Raw genomic sequence first — 22,151 nt, forward strand, 5'->3', positions numbered from 1 at the left:
TGCTCTGACAGCTAAGGGGGTGAGGAGCAGTGACATCCAACAGCAACTAGCACATTTAGCACTTGTATCTTGGTTTCTAAGGGAAAGAACCAGAGCTCCTCGGGAAAATGGCTCATTCTAGGACTAGGACAGGAAATATACACATGAGCCTAGAGTGTCTTTTAGCGCTGGAAGGTAAGAAAGTGCAGGGGAAAAAAAAAACACGGGGGTAGGGGTACATTGGACACAAGAACCAAATTAAAGAGTCCCCACTGGCCAAAGCTAGAATAGTTTGAGCAAGAAAATAGCCAAAGTAATAATGGACTATTACCCAAAGGATACTAAATATCCACAAGTACCTATTGATATAACGATTGAGTATGTTTGTCAGTTGTGCCCCAATAAAACTGAAAAAAAAAAGTGAATGAATGATTTGAATGAAATAACTGGAGGGAGAAGAAAAAAATCTTTGCAAACGAATTCCAAATAGTTGCTGTTGCTCTTCCGCACTCAGGGAGGTGAAGCTGACTTCCCACTCCTTACTCAGGGGAGGCAAATACAAATTCTTTCCAAAGAGCACAGTGTATACAGTGGGGGGGGGGGGGGTAGAAATGGGTAAATTTACAATGAAGAAACTTTGAAAAACAGTGCCAACCAGGTGATCAAGGTCAACACCAACAATCATAAATCACGCTGATCACAGGCAGCCCTGGAATGATAAAAATGGCACTTCTGTGACCTTCCCTTGCAGAGCTTGAAATTGCAGTCAGGTTAGGAGAAAAACAGACAGATCCCAACTGAGGGACCGTCCACAAAGTACTCAAAAAACCTTGGGCATCAAAAACAAGGAACGTCTGAAAAATGTCACAACCCAGAGGTGCATAAAGACACACAGTGAACAAATCCTATGTAGTATTCGGGATGAAATCCTAGAACAGAAAAAAAGACATTAAATAAAAACTAAGGAAATCTGCATGAACTGTGGAGTTCAGTTTATTGTAGTGTTGTCAATATGAATTCATTGCTTAAAACAAATGGACCATACTAAAATAAAATATTAACAGCAGGTGAAACTGGGTGTGCATTATATGGGAACTCTATATACTCACAATGTTTCTGCAAGTCTAAAAGTACATATTCTAAAAGAAAAATTCACTTTAAAAACACTAACAGAAAATGGAATATGCTATAATGAGAATAGTGCCAGAATAAAAGTATATGAACAGCACAGGGGGAGAAAAGTGGTTAAATAAAAAAATTTTCAAAATGCCCCCCCAAGTTTCTTCTATTTACTTATTTTATTTGAGAGGCAGACACACACAAACACAAACACGCACACACACACACAAACACACACACACACCACTGAGAGAGAGAGACAGCGAGAGAGCGCTCCCATCTACTGGTTCACTCCCCAAGTGCCTGCAGATGCTGAGACTGGGCCAGGCTGAAGCTTGGCGCCAGAAACTCAGTCTGGATCTCCCACCAGTGGCACGAACCCAAGTATTTGAGCCACCATCTGCAGCCTTCTAGGGCATGCATTAGCAGGAAGCTGGCATGAGCAACTAACACCAGCACTTGAATCTAGACACTCTAACATGAGATGTGGGCCTCCCAACCAGTATCTTAACCACTAGGCCATAAGCCAACCCCTCAAAAGTGTTCAACTCAAAAACATATCAAATGTTCTTATATTTTTGTACCCTGTCTTTGAATGCATCCATATGTGTAATGTAAGTATTTGGGGAATTTTAACATGAAATGATATAACATACATAATTACTGATGCTTAACTTCAGTCTTTATAAAGACCAAATCAAATCCTTTGATTTTTTTAAATAAAAAGTAAAGAAACGACTATTAGATCTGGTGGAATATAGAAAGCACTCCATATTTAATAACCTCCTCTCTTCAACATTTAGTCTCAGACATAAATAACCTTCTGGGTATCAATTATTTCAGGGAGATCTCCAACGTTTATGGAAGATGTATATTCTGAAAAAACTATATATGGATTCCAAAAGTCTCTTGCACCAAAATCAATTTTTTAAAAAAAAAGAGATTTAATTATTTGTTTTGAAAACAGAGTTACAGACAGGGAGAGACAGAGACAGAGATTTTCTATCTTCTGGTTCACTCCCCAGATGGCCTCAACAGCCAGCACTGGGCCAAGACAAAGTCTGGAGCCAGGAGCTTCATCCAGGTCTCCCAGATAGGTGGCAGGGGCCAAACACTTGAGTCATCTTCCACTGCTTTTCCAGGGCCATTGGTAGGGAGTTGCATCAGAAGTGAAGCAGCCGGATCATGAACCGACGACACCCATATAGGATACCCATTGGGCCACAACCCCAGCCCCTAAGTTTACCTTTAAATTTCAATTTCACCATGAATTTTTAAGACAGTTGTATAAGTAAAGATTTTTTTTTTTTGACAGGCAGAGTGGACAGTGAGAGAGAGAGAGAGAGAGAGAGATACGGAGAGAAAGGTCTTCCTTTTGCCGTTGGTTCACCCTCCAATGGCCGCCAAGACCGGCGTGCTGCGGCCGGCGCACCGTGCTGATCCGATGGCAGGAGCCAGGTACTTATCCTGGTCTCCCATGGGGTGTAGGCCCCAAGTACTTGGGCCATCCTCCACTGCACTCCCTGGCCACAGCAGAGAGCTGGCCTGGAAGAGGGGTAACTGGGACAGAATCCGGCGCCCCGACTGGGACTAGAACCCGGTGTGCCGGCGCCGCAAGGAGGAGGATTAGCCTAGTGAGCTGCGGCGCCGGCCCATAAGTAAAGATTTTTAATGACACACTTACACTCAACATTCCACCTGGAGTCACACTGAACACTCATTCTTCATGTGATTTTTCTCAGAGTTCATTGTGCTAGTATCCCTCCCACTTTTTACAAGTTCAAAATCTTGGTCATTTTTCAAGTTCCACCTCAAGTATCTCCTCCGCGACTTCTCTTGTTCCCCAATCAGAATGAGTTTCTCATTTCTCTGAGCGTCATAGTGTATGCCCTTCTTAAACAAGTGTTAACCATTTGTTCACAGATGTTTCTCCCATTTGGATGTAAGCCTCTTAGGAGTAAGGTCAACACCATGGCCCCTAAAACTCTCAGCACAGTGTCTGACATTCACTCATTCAATCATTCGTTCATGAATCCTGCAACTGTTTATTCCATGCCTACCATTCCATACTAGTGAATAAACAAGAGAGGAAAAGCAGCAGAGAAAATTTAACAACTAATTCTTAATGTTGTAAGGAAATTTTTCTAGTCCAGGAAAACTCTGAAAAAAAAAAAGAAGAGCAAATACGTATACAAACCAGGTTTACTGAAAGCATAAATACAAACCTTATACCATAGAACTCATTTGCTTTATAGCCAGTTGACGATTTTTCTCTTCTGCTTTAACAGTTTTATCTGATCTGAGTCCCCTGTAGTTTGTATACAAAACGCTGGTAGACTCAGGGTGTGTGAAATAAATCTAATTAATGTTCATTTTCAAAAGAAAACATGAATGAGCTATAAGAATTTAGGGGAAATGAAAAGACTTTAGGGCAAAGACCCAGAGTCCAATTTACAACTTCAAGCAACCTACAAGGGTTCTTAGAACAAAACACTTACTCTCTTTTGAAATTTTCTGTTGAAGCAAAATACATTTCTGTCTCAGTGTATACCTTACAGCTAGATTTATGCAAAATACTGTTTGTGCATTGGGCCCTTGTGGAATACTTAGTTTCCTATTTCTTTAGCATGGATAAATTTAAATTCGATTTTTCAGAGCATCTGTGCTAATTTTTTTTTAGAAAAGTATTGCGGATAAGCAATTGCTGATAGGTCTATTTCAAGTTGATGTTGGTCTCGACTCTGGTCCTCTCTGTACCTGGCCTCCTGCTGCTTTTCAAGCACATCTCATGATCAGTCACCCACAGAATCCAGACATGACTTCTGATTTTCTTCAAGGATATTGAACAATTCACCTCAGATATGTTTAACTGTCAAAAACAAGTAACCTCACAAAATTAGTCTTATTCTATATCTATGTTTTAGAATCACAGAAAGCTATTAATTCTTAAGATTTCTGTATAAATATCTAACCTCCCTTGTGGATTTATTGTCTCGTTTCCAAGACCTTTTCTTCCAGTATATTATTCCCCATTCTCCTTTATCTCTTCCCAACTCTTCCTGAAAAGTCTGTTGCTTCACTCTGAGACCTGGTGGAACCCAGTAAGCCTTCCCCGACTCTAGGGAATTCAATCCATTGACTTAGCCAGGGACTGACTGCCGCTGCTATAATGGTTCCCATCACCTTTTTTTTTTTTTTTTTTTTTTTTTTTTTTGACAGGCAGAGTGGACAGTGAGAGAGAGAGAGAGACAGAGAGAAAGGTCTTCCTTTTGCCGTTGGTTCACCCTCCAATGGCCGCCAAGGCCGACGTGCCACGGCCGGCGCACCACTCTGATCCAAAGGCAGGAGCCAGGTGCTTCTCCTGGTCTCCTATGAGGTGCAGGGCCCAAGGACCTGGGCCATCCTCCACTGCACTCCTGGGCCACAGCAGAGAGCTGGCCTGGAAGAGGGGCAACCGGGACTAGAACCCCGTGTGTCGGCGCCGCAGGCAGAGGATTAGCCTATTGAGCCGCGGCGCCAGCTCCCATCACCTTTTAAGAAGTGCTAATCCATTTCCATTTTTAAGAGTAGAGCATCCTGAATCTATTGCAGCCCTGCTGGAGCTCTTCAATATGACACAGCCTTTCAAATGAGATCAATACAGTTCACAGGAAGCCACCACCATGGCCAGAGTTATTCTGGGATTTGTCTCTGTGGCCCCCACACAACCAAAAGGATGGCACCTGCAGTTCTTGGCACACCATCCCATTGCCCAGAAAGTGCCTGAGTTTCCTCCATCCATTTGTCTGTTCTTCCCAGATGTCCAATCGGGTGAAAATGATATGGTCTCTCCCTTCTTGCTGGGGAGAAAGTTTAAGCTTCCATGGGAGTTGCCTAGCCATTTCTCACACATTGTTCATTTAAATAAGAGAATGACGGATCGAACACAACCTGTTTAAAACATCTTCATTTAAATCTGTAGTCCATGTAATGGATCCACTCCCAAATACGTGATTGTTGGCCATTATTAGCTCATAGTCTAAAATCTTGAGATTTTCCAAGAATGCCTGCATGTCGAAGAATGAAGTGTAACCATGGAAAAACCTGAGGTTTAATAGTCTGTGTATTTGTTTCTAGATACAGTTAGGAGTTGCGTGGCCAAGTTGTTCTTCACCTGCTCCTTGAAGGGCCACTACTGCCTCTACAGCAAGTCTAGTTTTATCCTCATCAGCCAGGAACCTCAGTCGTGGATCCAGATCATGTTTCTGTTTCAGCAGGTGCGTATAAATCAGGCTATTTTGTGAGCTGGTGGAGTGGGAGTTTACACTCGCTTTTTTGATATACTAGCCCTTTGGTCAGAGTTGTGATGTAGAGTATTATACATTTACATTTAATTCATAATTTTGAACACAGATTCTCTGTATTTTAAGATAGTTTCCTGGAGTGGCTTTAAAAAAAAGATTTATTTGAAAGGCAGAGTTACAGAGAGGCAGAGGCAGAGAGAGAGAGAGAGAGAGAGAGAGAGAGAGAGATCTTCCATCCTCTGGTTCACTCTGCAAATGGCTGCAACAGCCAGAGCTGAGCCGATCCAAAGCCAGGAGCCAGGAGCTTCTTCTGGGTCTCCCACGTGGGTGCAGGGGCCCAAGGACTTGGGCCATTTCCTTTCCAGGCCATAGCACAGAGCTTCATTGGAAGTGGAGCAGCCTCATCTGACTGGCACTGCAGGTGGCAGCTTTACCTGCTAAGCCACAGCGTCGGCCCCCTGGGGTGGGTTTTTGGTCTAGTGGTTATTACACCAGTTGGGATGCCTGCATCCCATATCAGAGTGCTTGGGCTGCAGTCCCAGCTCCTCCACTCTCAGTTCCAGCTAACGTGTACTCTGGGAGGGAGCAAGTGATAGCTCATGTGGTTGGGTCCTTACTACCCATGTGGAGAACCTGGATTGAGTTCCTGGCTTCTTTCTTCAGGCCCAGTTGGGGGCCACTGCAAACATTTGGGGAATGAAACAGAGGATGAAGTCTCTCTCTCTCTCTCTCTCTCTCTCTCTCTCTCTCCCTCCTTTTCAAATAAATAATAAGCAAAAAAAAAAAAAGACAGTAGGCTCTATCTATTAATATATTGAGTATACTTAGCTTCCTTTGTTTAAAGATTTACCCATTTTATTTGAAAGGCAGAGTTTCAGGGAGAGAGGGAGAGACAGAGAAAGATCTTCCATCTGCTGGTTCATTACCAAAATGGCCTCAATGGCTGGAGCTGGGCCAGGAGATAAAGCCAGGAGCCAGGAGCTTCTTTGTGGTCTCCCACATCAGTGCAAGGCCAAAGCATTTGGGCCATCTTCAGCTGCTTTCCCAGGTGCATTAGCAGGGAATGGGATAGAAAGTGGAGCAGCCAGGAATCAAGCTGCCATCCATATGGGATTCTGGCTATGGCTTAACTCCTATGCCACAGTGCTGGCCCCTGTACTTAGCTGTTAAAAAGAAGAGTGAAAAGGGGGCTGGTACTGTGACACCCCAGGTTAGGTTGCCTGTTGCAATGCAGCCATCCCTTATCAGACAGCTAGTTTGGGTCTTAGCAACCTGTGAATTCTTGTAGGAAGGTGGCAGGTGGTGGTCCAAGTGCTTGGGTCACCCATGCCAGAGACCAGAATGGAGTTTCTGGCTCTTGTCTTTAGCCTGACCCTGTGCCTGCTATTGTGGCCACTTGGGGAGTGAAGATGTGGCCACTTGGGGATGGAAGGAAGATCTCTCTTGCTCTCTTTCACTCTCTCTCATTCTTGTTCTTGCTGTCTCTTTCCCTCTCCCTCTGATTCTCTGCCTTTCAAATGAAGAAATAAATCTTTTTTTCTAAAAAGGAAGAAGGATGAAAGGAAAAATAATTTATGTTGAACAACAAAAACAACTTATATGGCATAATAGCTTTCCTTATGTAGAGCTAGCCTTTATTTCTCTAGCGTCTTCAAATCTCCAGCTAATTTAGGTGTCAAAGTATCCGTTTAGACTTTGTGAAGACACTAGAATGCACTTTCTTCTATGGAAGATACATAGATAGGTAAAATTACAAAAAGAAGAACTTTCAGTTTAACAAAGGATTTGATGAGCAAATATTGGTATGCAAAGGCACAAGAAGGAATTTTAGTGTTAAATACATATCTCATAATTATGAAGTAGAACAATCTAATAAAGGAACCAGACAGCTTGGACATGCCTAAGGACACCACTTTTTCTTGACGTCTTCAGAACACTTGATAACCGCTCATACGGAGCAGCTCACATTTTGATGTGGACCAAACTGCATGTGATCATAAGGACAGCGTTGATTTGTCTTCCTTTTGTTGCAACAACAACCTTACTTTCCTTTTCTCTTACTCATATTTTCTTCAAATAATCTTCATCAGTGATTCTGTATTTGTTTTATCTTTGGCTTTGTTTTTCACAGCTGTCAGTTTTCTGAAAGCAAAACTGTATTTTTTTATTGACTTAGTCTGATTCTTTGTCTTTCTCTTTAAACAAAATCACCTAGTATATCAGTCTGGGCTACCTTTCATCTGTGTTCCTTTTACTACAGTGATGTCTTTCTTTTTCCATCCCTTTGATATTATGTAGTCTCCTGGATGAGTCCTGGCTTTGGAGTAAATAAAAATCAATTGCCTTGATGGTGACAAACCCAGCACTAGTCTTGCGTCCAGGTTCCCTCTTTTCTGTCAACTTTACACATTCATGAAGTGGTCAAATTCACAGACTCCAGTCTAAATGCTCCTCTTTAGATTGATGATTCTTTAAATCCATGCTGCCCTTCTTTAAGTGAAAAAGTATGTGCCATTTAAGTTCCTGATATTAATCAAGAAATTTCCAGATGTGCCCACTTTCTAGGTTGTGTAATCAATTTATCTGTACCTGGCTCTTAAACTTGTGAAATCTGTGGGCCACTTACTCAGGATTTTAGATCCTACATCATTTCCCACTCAGAACTGGAAATATGCATTTTAATAATAATAGCAGGATTTTTCTGAAAAAAGATTTCTATGCACAGACCATTTATAGTCTCGTAAGTCAGTGCTTTGATAATCTTTGACATAGAAAATATGATTTTATAAGCCAATCTCTTATCATATATCATATGCAAAGGATAAAATATACTCAAATGGTATTGTATACCCATTAGTGGTGTCCTATATGTTTTTATGAAATTATTCCCTTAGTTGAAAGTCTTCTCACATTCTTATGTATAATATCACAATGTATAAATGATTACTAGACTCATCATTGATTAATATACAAACACAAATTTAAATCTTCCTTTAAAGAGTGATTTTCATTGGATTGAGTGAAATATAAATAAATGTGATTTTCTTCATAGTATCAATCTTATTGCCCAGCACTTACAGAAAATATTTCTTAAAACTTCAGAAATATTTACCCATTACACATTTTAGGATGAAAAGTGATTTTGTTTCCCCTACACACCCACTCACACTGCTCATACTTGAGTAACTGCATAATGAACTCTGAGTTAATTTCTATTCTTCAAGATCTACACTGATTAAGGACTTTATTTTTGCATTCTGCTTTTAATTTTGTCTTAATTCCCAGATTCTTGATAAAATAAATTTGAATAATGAATTTATATTAACAGCTTTGCAATTAAATAATGCTCTTGGAAATCATTGAGATAAGTAACCTTGTATCAATACCAACTGTCTTGAAATCCTACTAAATGATTTTAATTTTTTATTAAAAAATTAAAAGCCTGGTATATGCTTGTTCTTCGCAGTAGCTCTTTATTGTTTCATTTAAATTTAGATCATGTTAAAGCTCAAACTAAGCCTAAATAATGCCTTGAAATCACTCAAATATTAGCGATAATGTGTCCTCTCCCCCATCCCCCCCACTTTGCACTTTTAGAGCTTGTTTCCTGAGCCCCTGTCCATACAGAGCCACTCTGTGCAATTCCTCAGAGCCCTGTGGGAGAAGACCCAGGCAGGCAGCGCCCATAGCTTTGAAACAGCCATGATGGAGTCCACATTTCCACAGCAAAAGGTAAAAATCATTTCTTTCCATGAACATTGATTTTCAGCCAAGATTCAAGATTCCCTTGAAGCAGCTTGCCATTTTCTTAACAGCACAATTTTTCTTCCTTTCTTTTCACTTCCTTTGTCATTATAAGAAAACTCTTATTAAGTAACGATTTTCATGGCAGACTTAGGACAGTGTGCTATTGGTAGACAAAGTCACTGCCTGAAGCCCAGGGACTGACCAGTACAGCTCCCTTGGAGCCACACCAAAACTGTAAGCACAGCAGGAAATAGCAGACATTTTACACAAGAAGTGATGCACTCGAGGCTTGGGAAGGCTCCAGGCTCTCTGTGTGTTCAAAAGGATGATGACACCATCCTGAACAAGAGAGGCCACAAAGGAGGCTGCCGGTAGTAGGGGAAAAAGACAAAACACTCCGGTTTGCATATTTTGGGTCTGAGCTGTCTGTGTGGATAACCAGGTGGTAATGGTGTTTGAAATTCTAGAAAGAAAGCCGTGACTGGAGATATGAATGTGGGAGCCAGAAGCCAGCACTTATTTCATAACAGTAGCCTGGATCACTAAAGTGGAATTTGTATTGAGAGTAGACAATGGTTACTGATCTCTTATGGTAACTATTACAATATTATCTGCTTTCCTCTTTTTCTCCTCATATTCAGAGATTCTGATAATTCTCATGCTACCTCCAAGAAAGCTCAATAGTAAGTATTGGTTGCTGACTAGGAAACAAAAGGTTGTGTAAGCATATGATCCTGGTGTCAGTCCTTCCTCTGTGACTGAGAAGGAGAACAAACAACACAACATTAAATTCGAAGTACAAACATGTAGCAAATGAACTAATCAAACACTTATAAAACTAACTGAATATCTCTAAAGTGTGGAAGAATTGAAACAGAACAACAAATGAGTGTGATTTATCAGAAATGTATTTTCTGATACACTAAAGACATATCCAACTATTGAATCACTGAGTTTTTTTGGCTTTGGTTTAAGAATTTGACATGCAGTATTAAAAATAAAGGAAATGCCACAACTGCATCAGTGAGAGTAAAATGGAATTCTTTGCACATTCATTCAAATTTTCTTCTGTTGCATCATGTTTAAAGACAATGTCTCAAATTCTTATAAATCTTTCATTGTGAATTGTATTTTGACCAGAGACAACTAGCAAATTAAAACTTGGCAGACTGCTTCAAGTCCTCAGAGATTAAAAAAATCTTGGCAACCAGTTTTATGCATGTTCTCAAGGATACTTATTCATATTTCTTCTATTTCATACCAATAAATATTCCCTCAGGGAAAATGAACTGTAAATGATTTTTTTGAAATTTTCAAACTTTTATCATTTGGGTTATTCCTGAGTGAAAAAAATTTTGATATCTGGATTGCACATTAGGCAGCAAAGTTATCTGCCCTGAATTTCTTAATCAAATTGATTTTCTCTTATTTTTTCTGTACACTACTTTTATTTTTTAGAAAGCTTTTATTTAATAAATATAAATTTCATAGGTACAGCTTTTGGAATATAGCAGTTCTTCCCCCTTATACCCGCCCTCCCTCCCCAACTCCCATCCCACCTCCTACTCCCTCTCCCATCCCATTCTTCATTGAGATTCATTTTTAATTATCTATTACAGAAGATCAACTCTATACTAAATAAAGATTTCAACAGTTTGCACCCACACAGACACACAAAGTATAAAGTACTGTTTGAAAACAAGTTTTACTGTTAATTCTCATAGTACAACTCATTAAGGACAGAGGTCCTACATGAGGAGCAAGTGCACAATGACTCCTATTGTTGATTTAACAATTGATAATCTTATTTATGATGTCAGTGATCACCCAAGGCTCCTGTCACGAGCTACCAAGGCTATGGAAGCCTCTTGAGTCCACAAACTCTGACATTATTTAGACAGGGCCATAATCAAAGTGGAAGTTCTCCCCTCCCTTCAGAGAAAAAGGTACCTCCTTCTTTGATGGCCCATTCTTTCCACGGGGATCTTACTCACAGAGATCTTTCATGTAGGTTATTTTTTTGCCACAGTGTCTTGGCTTTCCATGCCTGAAATGCTCTCATGGGCTTTTTAGCCAGATACGAATGCCTTAAGTGCTGATTCTGAGGCCAGAGTGCTGTTTAGGGCATTTGTCATTCTATGAGTTTGCTGTGTGGCCTGCTTCCCATGTTGGATCATCCTTTCCCTTTTAATTCTATCTATTGTTATTAGCAGACATTTGGTCTTATTTATATGATCCCTTTGTCATTTATTCCTATCTTTATGATAAGTTACGCACTTAAAATGATCACTTTAACTAGTAAGATGGCATTAGTACCTGCCAACTTAATAGGACTTGGAGTCCCATGGCAAGTTTTTAGCTTTACCCCTAGGTGTAAGTCTGTGGGAACGTGTGCCGAATTGACTGAATTTACCTTTAAAAATAACTATGAATGTAGTGCAAAGTCTTATTTCCACAATCTCTGCCAGTTTACTAGTCATCCTAAAGTAATAGACACATGTGTACCTGCTGCTATGATGAAGACTCGCTGCAGCCAATTACATTCAAGTGCACAAGGAAAAAGGAAGAAACCCCTGAGAGAAATGCCCGAGGGTCTAGAATTTAAACTTTGGGGGGGGGGTTTGTGGTTGAATGGTTGAAATGGTTGCTTTTTAATAGAATGCTTGTATTTTTAAAATTGGATTTATTTATTATTTTCATTTTATTTGAAATGTGGGGGGAGAAAGGGAGAGAGAGAGAGAGAGGGACTGTCCTGTCCCCTGATTCACTCTCCAAATGCCCACAATAGCCAGAATTGGGTCAAACCAGAAGCCAGGAACTCAATTTGGGTCTCCTAACTGGGTGACCAGGCCCTAAGTACTTGAGTGGACACCTCTGCCTCCAGGATGTGCATTAGCAGGCAGCTGCAATCCAGAGCAGAGTGAGGCTTCAACCCTGATACTCCGATATTGAATGGGAGCATCCCAAGGAGTGGCTTAGCCACTGCTCCAAATGCCCATCCCATAATCTTCAAATGTTAGAGCAGAAAATTATCACTGAGAAGTCCATTACAGTGCAAACTGCTTGAGGGCAAGGATTTCACCATGCTTACCATTGCACCAGTATCACACATTTCTTGGCACACAGTAATAGATATCAATGGAATAAACAGATGAATCTTGTCATTTTCCAGATGTTAAAATTGGAAGCAAAGAGACATGAAAGTCAGTGGCAGAGTTGGAGCTAGCACACATACCATGGTGACATCAGGGCTGTCACCAACACATCTAGTGTTCCTTTCCTTGGAGCACATGATATGTGAAGGGAAGGCTTAGCCGTGTAACTTGGCTTCAGCCAGTGAAATCTGAGAGGGGATGTGTGTCACTCCAGGGGAAACTTTTCAGAGCCAGGGTGTATTTCTCCACGTTCCCTCTATGCCCTTTCCACAGTGGCTGTGGAAACAAATGTTGATATTGAGTCGCCAGAAGATGCAGACAGCAGGGCCAGCACTGTGGCCCAGTAGGCTAAGCCACTGCCTGCAGTGCCAACATCCCATATGAGCTGGCTGCTCCACTTATTTTTTTTTTTAAGATTTATTTATTTTACTTGAAAGTCAGAGTTACAGAGAGAGAAGGAGAGGCAGAGAGAGAGAGGTCCTCCATCCACTGGTTCACTCCCCAGTTGACTACAACAGCCGGAGCTGCACCGATCTGAAGCCGGGAGCCAGGAGCTTCTTCCGGATCTCCCATGCAAGTGCAGGGGCCCAAGGACTTGGGCCATCCTCCATTGCCTTCCCAGGCCACAGCAGAGAGCTGGATCGGAAGTGGAGCAGCCAGGACTTGAACCAGTGCTCATATGGGATGCTAGCACTGCAGGCAGCAGCTTTACCCACTATGCCACAGCGCCGGCCCCATGGCTGCTCCATTTCTGATCCAGCTTTCTGCTATGGCCTAGAAAAGCCATGGAAGATGGCCCAAGTGCTTAGCATCCTGCTGCATGGGAGACCTGGAGGAAGCTCCAGGCTCCTGGCTTCAGATCAGCCCAGCTCTGCCTGTTGCAGCCATCTGGGGAGTGAACCAGCAGATAGAAGACCTTTTTCTCTGTCTCTCCCCCTCTCTGTCTGTAACTCTACCTCTCAAATAAATAAAGCTTTAAAAGAAAAAAAAAAAGATACAGATAGGCTGGAAATCTGAGCTTCCACGTGGATCTGCTCCTCTGAGAGCCACACTTTGCATGAAGAAGAAACAATCTTTCCTGTCGTTCTGTTGTTGTTGAAAAGCAAAGTTTTGGTATTCGTTACAGCAGCATAAGCTACCTTTCTTGATTCATATACCTGCCAGAGTAGAAAAGAATATCGGCTCTGAAGCCAGGTTGCCTGGGTTTAAAACCTGTCTGCCATGTATCAGGGCTATGGGCTTCAGCCCTGTGCTCCAGATATTTCATTATACGATGGAGATAATAGTAATCCCTACGACAGCTGTTTTGAGGATGGATTGAATGAGTTAATATGCATCAAGCTCTCAGAACAGCGACCACACACTGTGATCTCTCAACACACACAAGTTAGCATTATGATCCCTAGCGAGCATTCTCTCTCTCAAAACTAGCACAAACTCAAATCTCTCTTAGACATACTCATAGAGGTTCAAAGTGGAAACAGAGACTTCAACCTGAAGGACAATGTCTCGGGTTGTCATATTCTTAATGTGGTCAGATCAACATTATCAGAAAACACTACACAAATTTCATTTTTTTAATTAAATAATATATCTATTTGAGAGACTGAGAGAGAGAGAGGGAGAAAGCATGCCCTCCCAATTATAGGTTCACTCTCCAAATGCCTGCAGTGACACAGCCCTAGCCAAGCTGAAGCTAAGAGCCAAGAAAATTCAGGTCTGGTCTCCCATTTGGGTGACAGGAACCCAGTAACTTTGAGCCATCACTATTACCTCCCAAGGTCAGGAACCAGAGGCAGGAATTGAACCCAAGGACTCTGAAGTGTTTCCACAGGTGTCTTAACTTCTAGGCTAAATGCCCACTTCAAAATGCCCAAATTTTAAACATGAATTTTTCAGAATAAATTCAATCAAATAATAATTTGCAAACCACAATATATCAATCTACATAGGAGTTGAAGTATGAAAATCTTTATATAATGCTATATTTTTAAGTTACAAAAATGCAAAGGTTCAATATTAGTAAAATGCACCAGTTCAATAGTTCAAATAAGAAAAAATTATCATCCCTAGATACTTCAATGGCATTTATCAAACCCACCAACAATTTTAATAATCATATTTTATATCAAAATTATAAAAATGTCTATATCCCTAATTAGACCAGTTTTCTATGAGAACCTGTGCTTTTCATTATTCACATAGTACCCAGAGTACCACTTAGTATTTAACAGACTCTCAGTGTTATGAGCGATTAATAGAATGAATGAGTACTACAACTAACTATAAATGGCAAAATATTTTCTTAGCATGATAAATATGAGGGCGATTCAAACAGTTCATACAAAGTGGTATTAAAATGACTTTATTTTGATGAAAAGAATTTTGGGGTTTTTTTTGGGGGGGAGTCTTGAAAAAGTTCATGGAACTGTATAGTATGAAAAAACTGCATGGGTTTAAATTTTGTGCAAAGTAGACTTATATTTTAATTCCATTTCCAGGATACTTTTTGAAGTATCCTGATATTTGTCTTATAACAAAAGAAAAATTATGCTTCGTAGTGAAATACTGAAGAGGTTTTTGTTAAATTGTCAAACACAGTATACCCACTATAATGTTTATCATTGAGTATTGCTTAAAGACATGAGACAACAGGAGAATTTAAAATACATAGGAGCAGAGCTCTTGTCTGTCTTGTAAATTGTGAAATCTTGGGTAGTTAAAGGGCATCCCTGGCTCATAGTAGGCATTAAAAAGTAAGAGGAAGAACATGTTGAATAAATGGGACACAAAACATGGAGAAGGAGTATCCATCAGTAATCGGAAATAAAGTCAACCTTACTTTCAGAAAATATGAGAATAAAAACTATTCATATTAATAATATCAGTAATGACTTGTGCTGGGCACTGTCCTCTGCACTTACTATCAAGTATTTCACTTAAGATCAAGAACAGCACAATGAGCACAGAGATAGGTACATTAATGTTCCTATTTTACAAAGGAATAAACTAAATAGAAGGGAGATTAACTTTCTCCAAGTCATGATACAATGGAAAGAAATGAGATTGCAATAAATATAGTGATGTACCAGATTCCTGGTCAGGAATAATTAATATTCAAAAGATTTTTATACTTCTTAAGTTAGTCAACAGGTTAATGGAGTTCCAATATAAATTATAGCAACATAATTTTTGGTATTTCATGAATTGATGGTAAAAGACAGCCAGAAAGATAAAGTGAGACAAATATTTACAAAAAAAAAAAATGGCAGGAACAAGTCATTACTTATCAATAACAACCTTGAATGTAAATGGACTAAATTCTCCAATTAAAAGATACAGACTGGGAGCCAGCATTGGAGCACAGTGGGTTAAAACATGACATGTGATGCTAGCATTCAATATGGCACCAGTTCAAGTCCCAGCTACTCTACTTCCAATCCAGCTCCCTGCTAATGCACCTGGGAAAGCAGTAGAATATGGCCCTAGTGCGTGGGCCCCTGTCACCCACATGGGAAACCAACATGAAGCTCCTAGCTCCTGGCTTTGGACTGGTGCTGCCCCATCCATTGCAGCCATTTGGAAAGTGAATCAGTGGATGAAAGATCTCCATCTTTCTCTCTGTAATTCTGCCTTCCAAATAAATAAATCTTTATATATAAAAAAGATACAGACTGGCTGAATAGATTAAAAAACAAAGCTTATTTAATATGCTGCCTACAAGAAACATACGTCACCATATACACAGAGACTAAAAGTGAAAGCTTGGAAAAAGATATTCCATGTAAATTGAAACAAAAAACAAGCAGGATATCCTCATATCAGACAAAACAGAATTTAATATAAAAACTGTTAAAATAGACAAAGAAGGTCATATGTAATACTTAAAGGATTGATTCAACTGGAAGATATGACTGTAGTAAATGCGTATGCACCCAATGCTAGAGCATCAGCTATTTAAAATAATTGTTAATGAAGCTAAAGGGAGACATACACCCCAACACAATAATAATGGGAGACTTCAACACCTCATTTTCATCAATGGACAGATCAAGCAGACAAAAATCAGTAAATAAGCCACAACACAAACCAACACTATCAACCAAATGGATCTGTTTGATATCTATAGAACTTTCCAACACAGAACTGCAGAATACACATTTTTTCATCAGTACATGGAACATTCTCTAGGACAGACCATATACTAAGCCATAAAACAAGCCTCAACAAATGCCAAAAAATTGAAATCATACCATGTATCTTTTCTAACCACAATGGAATGAAGCTGGAAATTAACAACATAAGAAACTCTAGAAAATATACAAACACAGAGACTGAACAACATGCTCCCGAATGAATACTGTGTCATAGAAGAAATCAAAAGGGAAATTTAAAAAATTCTTTGAAATGAATGAAAATAACAACACATCAAAACTTATGGGGTACAGCAAAAGTAGTGTTAAGAGGAAAGTTTATAGCAATTAGTGCCTACATCAAGAAATTGGAAAAGTATCAAATAAATGATCTAACAATGCATCTTAAGAACTTAGAAAAACAATAACAACCAGAATTAGTAGGAGGAGAGAAATAATAAAAAGAATAAACAAAATTGAAATTTTAAAAATCACACAAAAGAACATTGAAATGAAGAGCTGTTTTAAATAAAATAGTCAATAAATCATTGCCCCAAATAACCCCCAAAAAAGGAGAAGACCCAAATTAATAAAATCAGAGATGAAAATGAGATGTTACAATTGATACAACAGGAAAAAAAAAAGAATCATCAGGAATTATTACAAACAGCTATATGCCAACAAATTGGAAAATCTAGAAGAAATGAATAGATTTCTTGACACAATTTGCCAAAACTGAGGCATGAAGACATAGAAAACCTGAATAGACCAATAACCAAGACAGAAATTGAATCAGTAATAAGCACCCTCTCAACAAATAAAAGCCTAGAATCTGATGGCTTCAACGCTAAATTCTACCAACCTTTTTAAAAAAGAACTAATCTCACTTCTTAAACTATTCAAAAAAAGAAATTGAAAGGGAGGGAATCCTCCCAACTTCCTTCTGTGAGGTCAGTATCATCTTAATTCCAAAATCAGAAAAATATACAACAAAGAAAGACAACTATAGACCAACATCCCTCATGAACATGGATACAAAAATCCTCAATAAAATACTAACTAACCCAGGGCCAGCGCTGGGGATTAGCAGGTGAAGCTGTCACTTGTGGTGCTGGCATCCCATGTGGGTGTCAGTTCAGGCCCTATCTGCTCCACTTCCAATTCAGATCTCTGCTGTGGCCTGGGAAAGCAGTGGAAGAAGGCCCAAGTCTTTGAGTCCCTTTACCCACAGGGGAGACCCGGAGGAAGCTCCTGGCTCCTGGCTTCGGATCAGCCCTGCTCTGGCCATTGCGGTCATTTGGGAAGTGGACAAGCAGATGGGGATATCTCTTTTTCTCTCCCACCCCCTTCCTCTCTGCCTCTCTAACTCTGCCTTTCAAATAGACAAGTAAATCTTAAGGAAAAAAAAATAAAAAAAAAAAATACTAACCCAATCCAACAATACATCAAAAAGACCATCTACCCAGACCAAGTGAGATTTATCCCAGGGATCAGGGCTGGTTTAATATATGCAAATCAATAAACATGATACATGACATTAACAAATTGAGGAATAAAATCTGTATGATTAGCTCAATAGGTGCAGAGAAGGCATAGAATTCACATCCTTTCATGATAATAAAAAAAAAGCAAATTGGGTACAAAAGGAACATACTTCAACACAAATAAGGCAATATATGACAAACTAAGCATCCAGCACCATATCAAATGGATAAAAGTAGCATTTCCACTAAGATCCAGAACCAGACAAGGATGCCCACCCTCTCACTGTTACTATTCAATATAGTTCTGGGGCCGGCACTGTGGCGCAGTGGGTTAATGTCCTGGCCTGAAGTGCCGGCATCCCATATGGGCACCAGTTCGAGATCCGGCCTCTCCACTTCCGATCCAGCTCTCTGGTATGGCCTGGGATAGCAGTAGAAGATGGCCCAAGTCCTTGGGCCCCTGCACCCATGTAGGAGACCTGAAAGAAGCTCCTGGCTCCTGGCTTCGGATCGGCACAGCTCCAGCTGTTGCAACCATCTAGGGAGTGAACCATCAGATAGAAGACCCCCCACCCTCTGCCTCTCCTTTTTCTGTGTAACTCTGACTTTCAAATAAATAAATATATCTTGAAAAATATATATATAGTTCTGGAAGTTGTAGCTAGAGTCGTTGGGAAAGAAAAAGAAATCAAAGGGATACAAATTGTAAAGGAAGAAATCAAATTATCCCTGTTTGCAGATGACATGATCCTAGAGGAACCAAAAAACTTCACAAAGAGTCTATCAAAACTCGTAAAAGAGTTTGGCAAAATTGCAGGATATAAAACCGACACAGAAAAATCAATAGCCTTTGTATACAAAAACAATGTCATACCTGAGCAAGGACTTCCAAGATCAGTCTCATTCACAATAGCTACAAAAAATTGAATATCTTAAGATAAATATAACCAAGGACATGAAAGATCTCTACAAAGAAAATTACAAAACCTTAAGGAAAGAAATACAAGAAGACACAGAAAAATGGAAAAATCTTCTATGTTTATGGATTGGAAGAGTTAATGTAATCAAAATGTCCATACTACCAAAGCAATTTACAGATTTAATGTGATCCCAATCAAAATATTGAGATATTCTTCTCCAATCTAGGAAAAATGAATCTACAATTCATATGGAAGCACAGGAGACCCTGAATAGCTAGAGCAATCTTAAATAATGAAAACAAAGCTCGAGGCATCACAATACCAGATTTCAAGACATACTATAATGCTGATGTTATTAAAACAACCTGGTACTGGCACAAAAAGAGAGAAGTAGACCAATGGAATGGAAAAGAAACCCCAGAAATTAATATGCACACCTACAACCCACTAACCATTGAGAGACAAGCTAGAATAACTCCCTGGAGAAAGGACAGTCTTTTCAATCAATGCTACTGGGAAAACTGGCTCTCCGCATGCGGAAGTATGAAACAAAACCCATACCTGTAAAAAAATCAACTCACAATGGATCAAGGATCTAAACTTAAAACTTGAACCATCAAATTGTTAGAGGAAAACATATGGGAAATCCTGCAAGACATTGGCATAGGAAAGACTTCTTGGATAAGAATCACAGGCAACAAAAGCAAAAATAGATAAATGAGATTACATCAAGCTAAGAAACTTTAGCATAGCAAAGGAAATTCTCAGAAAAGAGAAGAGGCAACCAACAGAATGGAAGAAAATATTTGCAAACTATGCATCAGATAAAAGATTAATTCCAAAATATATAAGGACCTCAAAAAACTCAACAACAATAAAGCAATCCAGTTAAGGAATGGACAAAGAACATGAACAAGTATTTTTCAAAGGATGAAATACAAATGAACAGCAGGCACATGAGGAAATACTCAGGATAACTAGCCATCAGAGAAATGGAAATAAAAAACCACAGCGAAGGTTCACCTGTGATTATCCAAGTTAGAATGGCTATCATCTAAAAATCAAAATCAACAAATGCTAGTAAGGACATGGAAATAAAGGTACCCTAGTAACTGCTGTTGAGAATGTAAACTAGTAAAGCCATTATGGAAGTGTTTTCTCTGATTTGTAGTAACTAATATAGAGAGTACAAAAACTGTAATGTAAATGAGTAAAATTGACATATTGAGATTTGATTATTATTTTTAGCCCTTATCTATACTCCTGAGGAACAGTGGCCTTTTTACTTACTACTTGCTGAGCTTTATATAATGGAAAATTAAGCTTATGATTATAAGCTTATTGAAAATGTCATCACAAAAATAAAAAAAAAAATAAAAGGGAGGAGGGAGGGAAAGAGAGATGGTGGGGAGTATCATTTTGTTCTTAAAACTGTATATATGATGGCTCACTAGGCTAATCCTCTGCCTGTGGTGCCAGCACTCTGGGTTCTAGTCCTGGTGGGGGCGCTGGATTCTGTCCCAGTTGCTCCTCTTCCAGGCCAGCTCTCTGCTGTGGCCCTGGAAGGCAGTGGAGGATGGCCCAAGTCTTTGGGCCCTGCACCCGTATGGGAGACCAGGAGGAAGCACCTGGCTCCTGGCTTCGGATCAGCGTGGTGCGCTGGCCACAGCGTGCCAGCCACAGCGGCCATTGGAGGGTGAACCAGCAGTAAAAGGAAGACCTTTCTCTCTGTCTCTCTCTCTCACTGTCCACTCTGCCTGTCAAAAAAAAAAAAAAAATGTCTAGATGGAGGTAGAAGCTTCTGGCTATCGGGCTGAGTTGAGAGCCAGGAAAATTTGACAGGCAGTATCTAAGTAGCAAAGTTGAGACAATGAGATAAAAGAAGGCATGAATAAGAGTATACCCAAAACATCTCACACAGTGGCTAAAACATCTCTTGGGATGCCTGCTTCCCATATTGGAGTGCCTGGGTTCAAGTCCCAGCTCCACTTACTCCAGTTTCCTGGGAAGTAGTAGATAATAACTCAAGTAGTAGGATCCCTGCCACCCACATGGAAGACCTGTACTGAGTTCCAGGATCCTGGCTTCAGCCTGGCCCAGCCCCAGTTATTATTGTAGGCATTTGCCAAGTGAACCAGTGGATGGAAAGTTTCGATCCGCCCCCCCCCCCCCATGAGGGGGAAGGGGCTGGAATCTGCCTTTCAAATTTGAAAAAAAAAATTTCAAAAGAAAAGATGATACAAAGATCTAGTTTATCTTAAAGTTTAAAAAGGTATATCCAAAAATCCAGGCCAAGGAGCAATCCAGTGGTTAAGGAGTAAACTAAATGAAGATTGCAATCATGACAGGGACAGGAGGCAGGAGCTTTGGGAGGGTGGATTGAAGTGGGACATAGCTGGTGATGAAGTGTGTAGGACACTCCTAGCTCGGCTCAGTTAGGTGTTTGGTTTTTTTTTAATTTTTGAAACTTGTTTTCATTTATTTGAAAGGGAAGGAGAGAGAGAGATTTTCTGTCCACTGGTTCATTCTCTTTTTTTTAATTAATTAATTAATTTTTTTACAGGCAGAGTGGACAGTGAGAGAGAGAGAGACAGAGAGAAAGGTCTTCCTTTTGCCGTTGGTTCACCCTCCAATGGCCACCGTGGCTGGCGCGCTGCGGCCAGTGCACCGCGCTGATCTGAAGGCAGGAGCCAGGTACTTATCCTGGTATCCCATGGGGTGCAGGGCCCAAGCACTTGGGCCATCCTCCACTGCACTCCCTGGCCACAGCAGAGAGCTGGCCTGGAAGAGGGGCAACCGGGACAGAATCCGGCGCCCCCACTGGGACTAGAACCCGGTATGCCGGGGCCGCAGACCGAGGATTAGCCTATTGAGCCGTGGCGCCGGCCTGGTTCATTCTCCAAATGCCCTCAACAGCTAGGACTGGGCTAGGTTGAAGTGAGGAGCTTAGAATTCAATCCAATCTTCTACATGGCTGGCAGGGGTGCAACTGCTTGAACCACTGTGTATCGCCTCCCAGGCTGCACATGAGCAGGAAGCTGTAATTAGAAGCAGAGGCAGGACTCACACTCAGTCACTCCAGTATGGGATGCAGGCTTCCCAAGAGGCTTCTTAATTGCTGGGCCAAATGTTTGCCACAGTTTGGGTTTTTGAAAAAAAGGGAAAATAGTTCCATATAGGAAAAATGGCATGACCAATAACATGAAGGAGACTGCAGAGCAAACTCCTAGTGAAATCGTGGTAGCTATGACCTAAGTGCATTCATTAGTCAAAAATATTCTTTGCAAATGCCTGCTCTATGCCAAGTATTGTGTGGACCCTGGGCATATCA

At 40.3% G+C, this 22,151-nt stretch overlaps 1 protein-coding gene across 2 annotated transcripts in view; it reads left to right on the forward strand.

Annotated features, from left to right (window-relative positions):
• VEPH1 (ventricular zone expressed PH domain containing 1) overlaps nt 1–22,151 on the forward strand; it is a 256,104-nt gene that overhangs the window by 196,016 nt on the left and 37,937 nt on the right. For both annotated transcript variants that reach the window (XM_008266390.5, XM_002716326.6), the window contains exons 10-11: nt 5,215–5,354; nt 8,979–9,113. In XM_008266390.5, coding sequence (XP_008264612.3) covers nt 5,215–5,354; nt 8,979–9,113 — 275 coding nt within the window. The remainder of the gene's footprint in view (nt 1–5,214; nt 5,355–8,978; nt 9,114–22,151) is intronic.

This window comes from Oryctolagus cuniculus, chromosome 4, assembly GCF_051225735.1.
Source record: "Oryctolagus cuniculus isolate XC-2025 breed Fujian yellow rabbit chromosome 4, ASM5122573v1, whole genome shotgun sequence".
NCBI lineage: Eukaryota > Metazoa > Chordata > Mammalia > Lagomorpha > Leporidae > Oryctolagus > Oryctolagus cuniculus.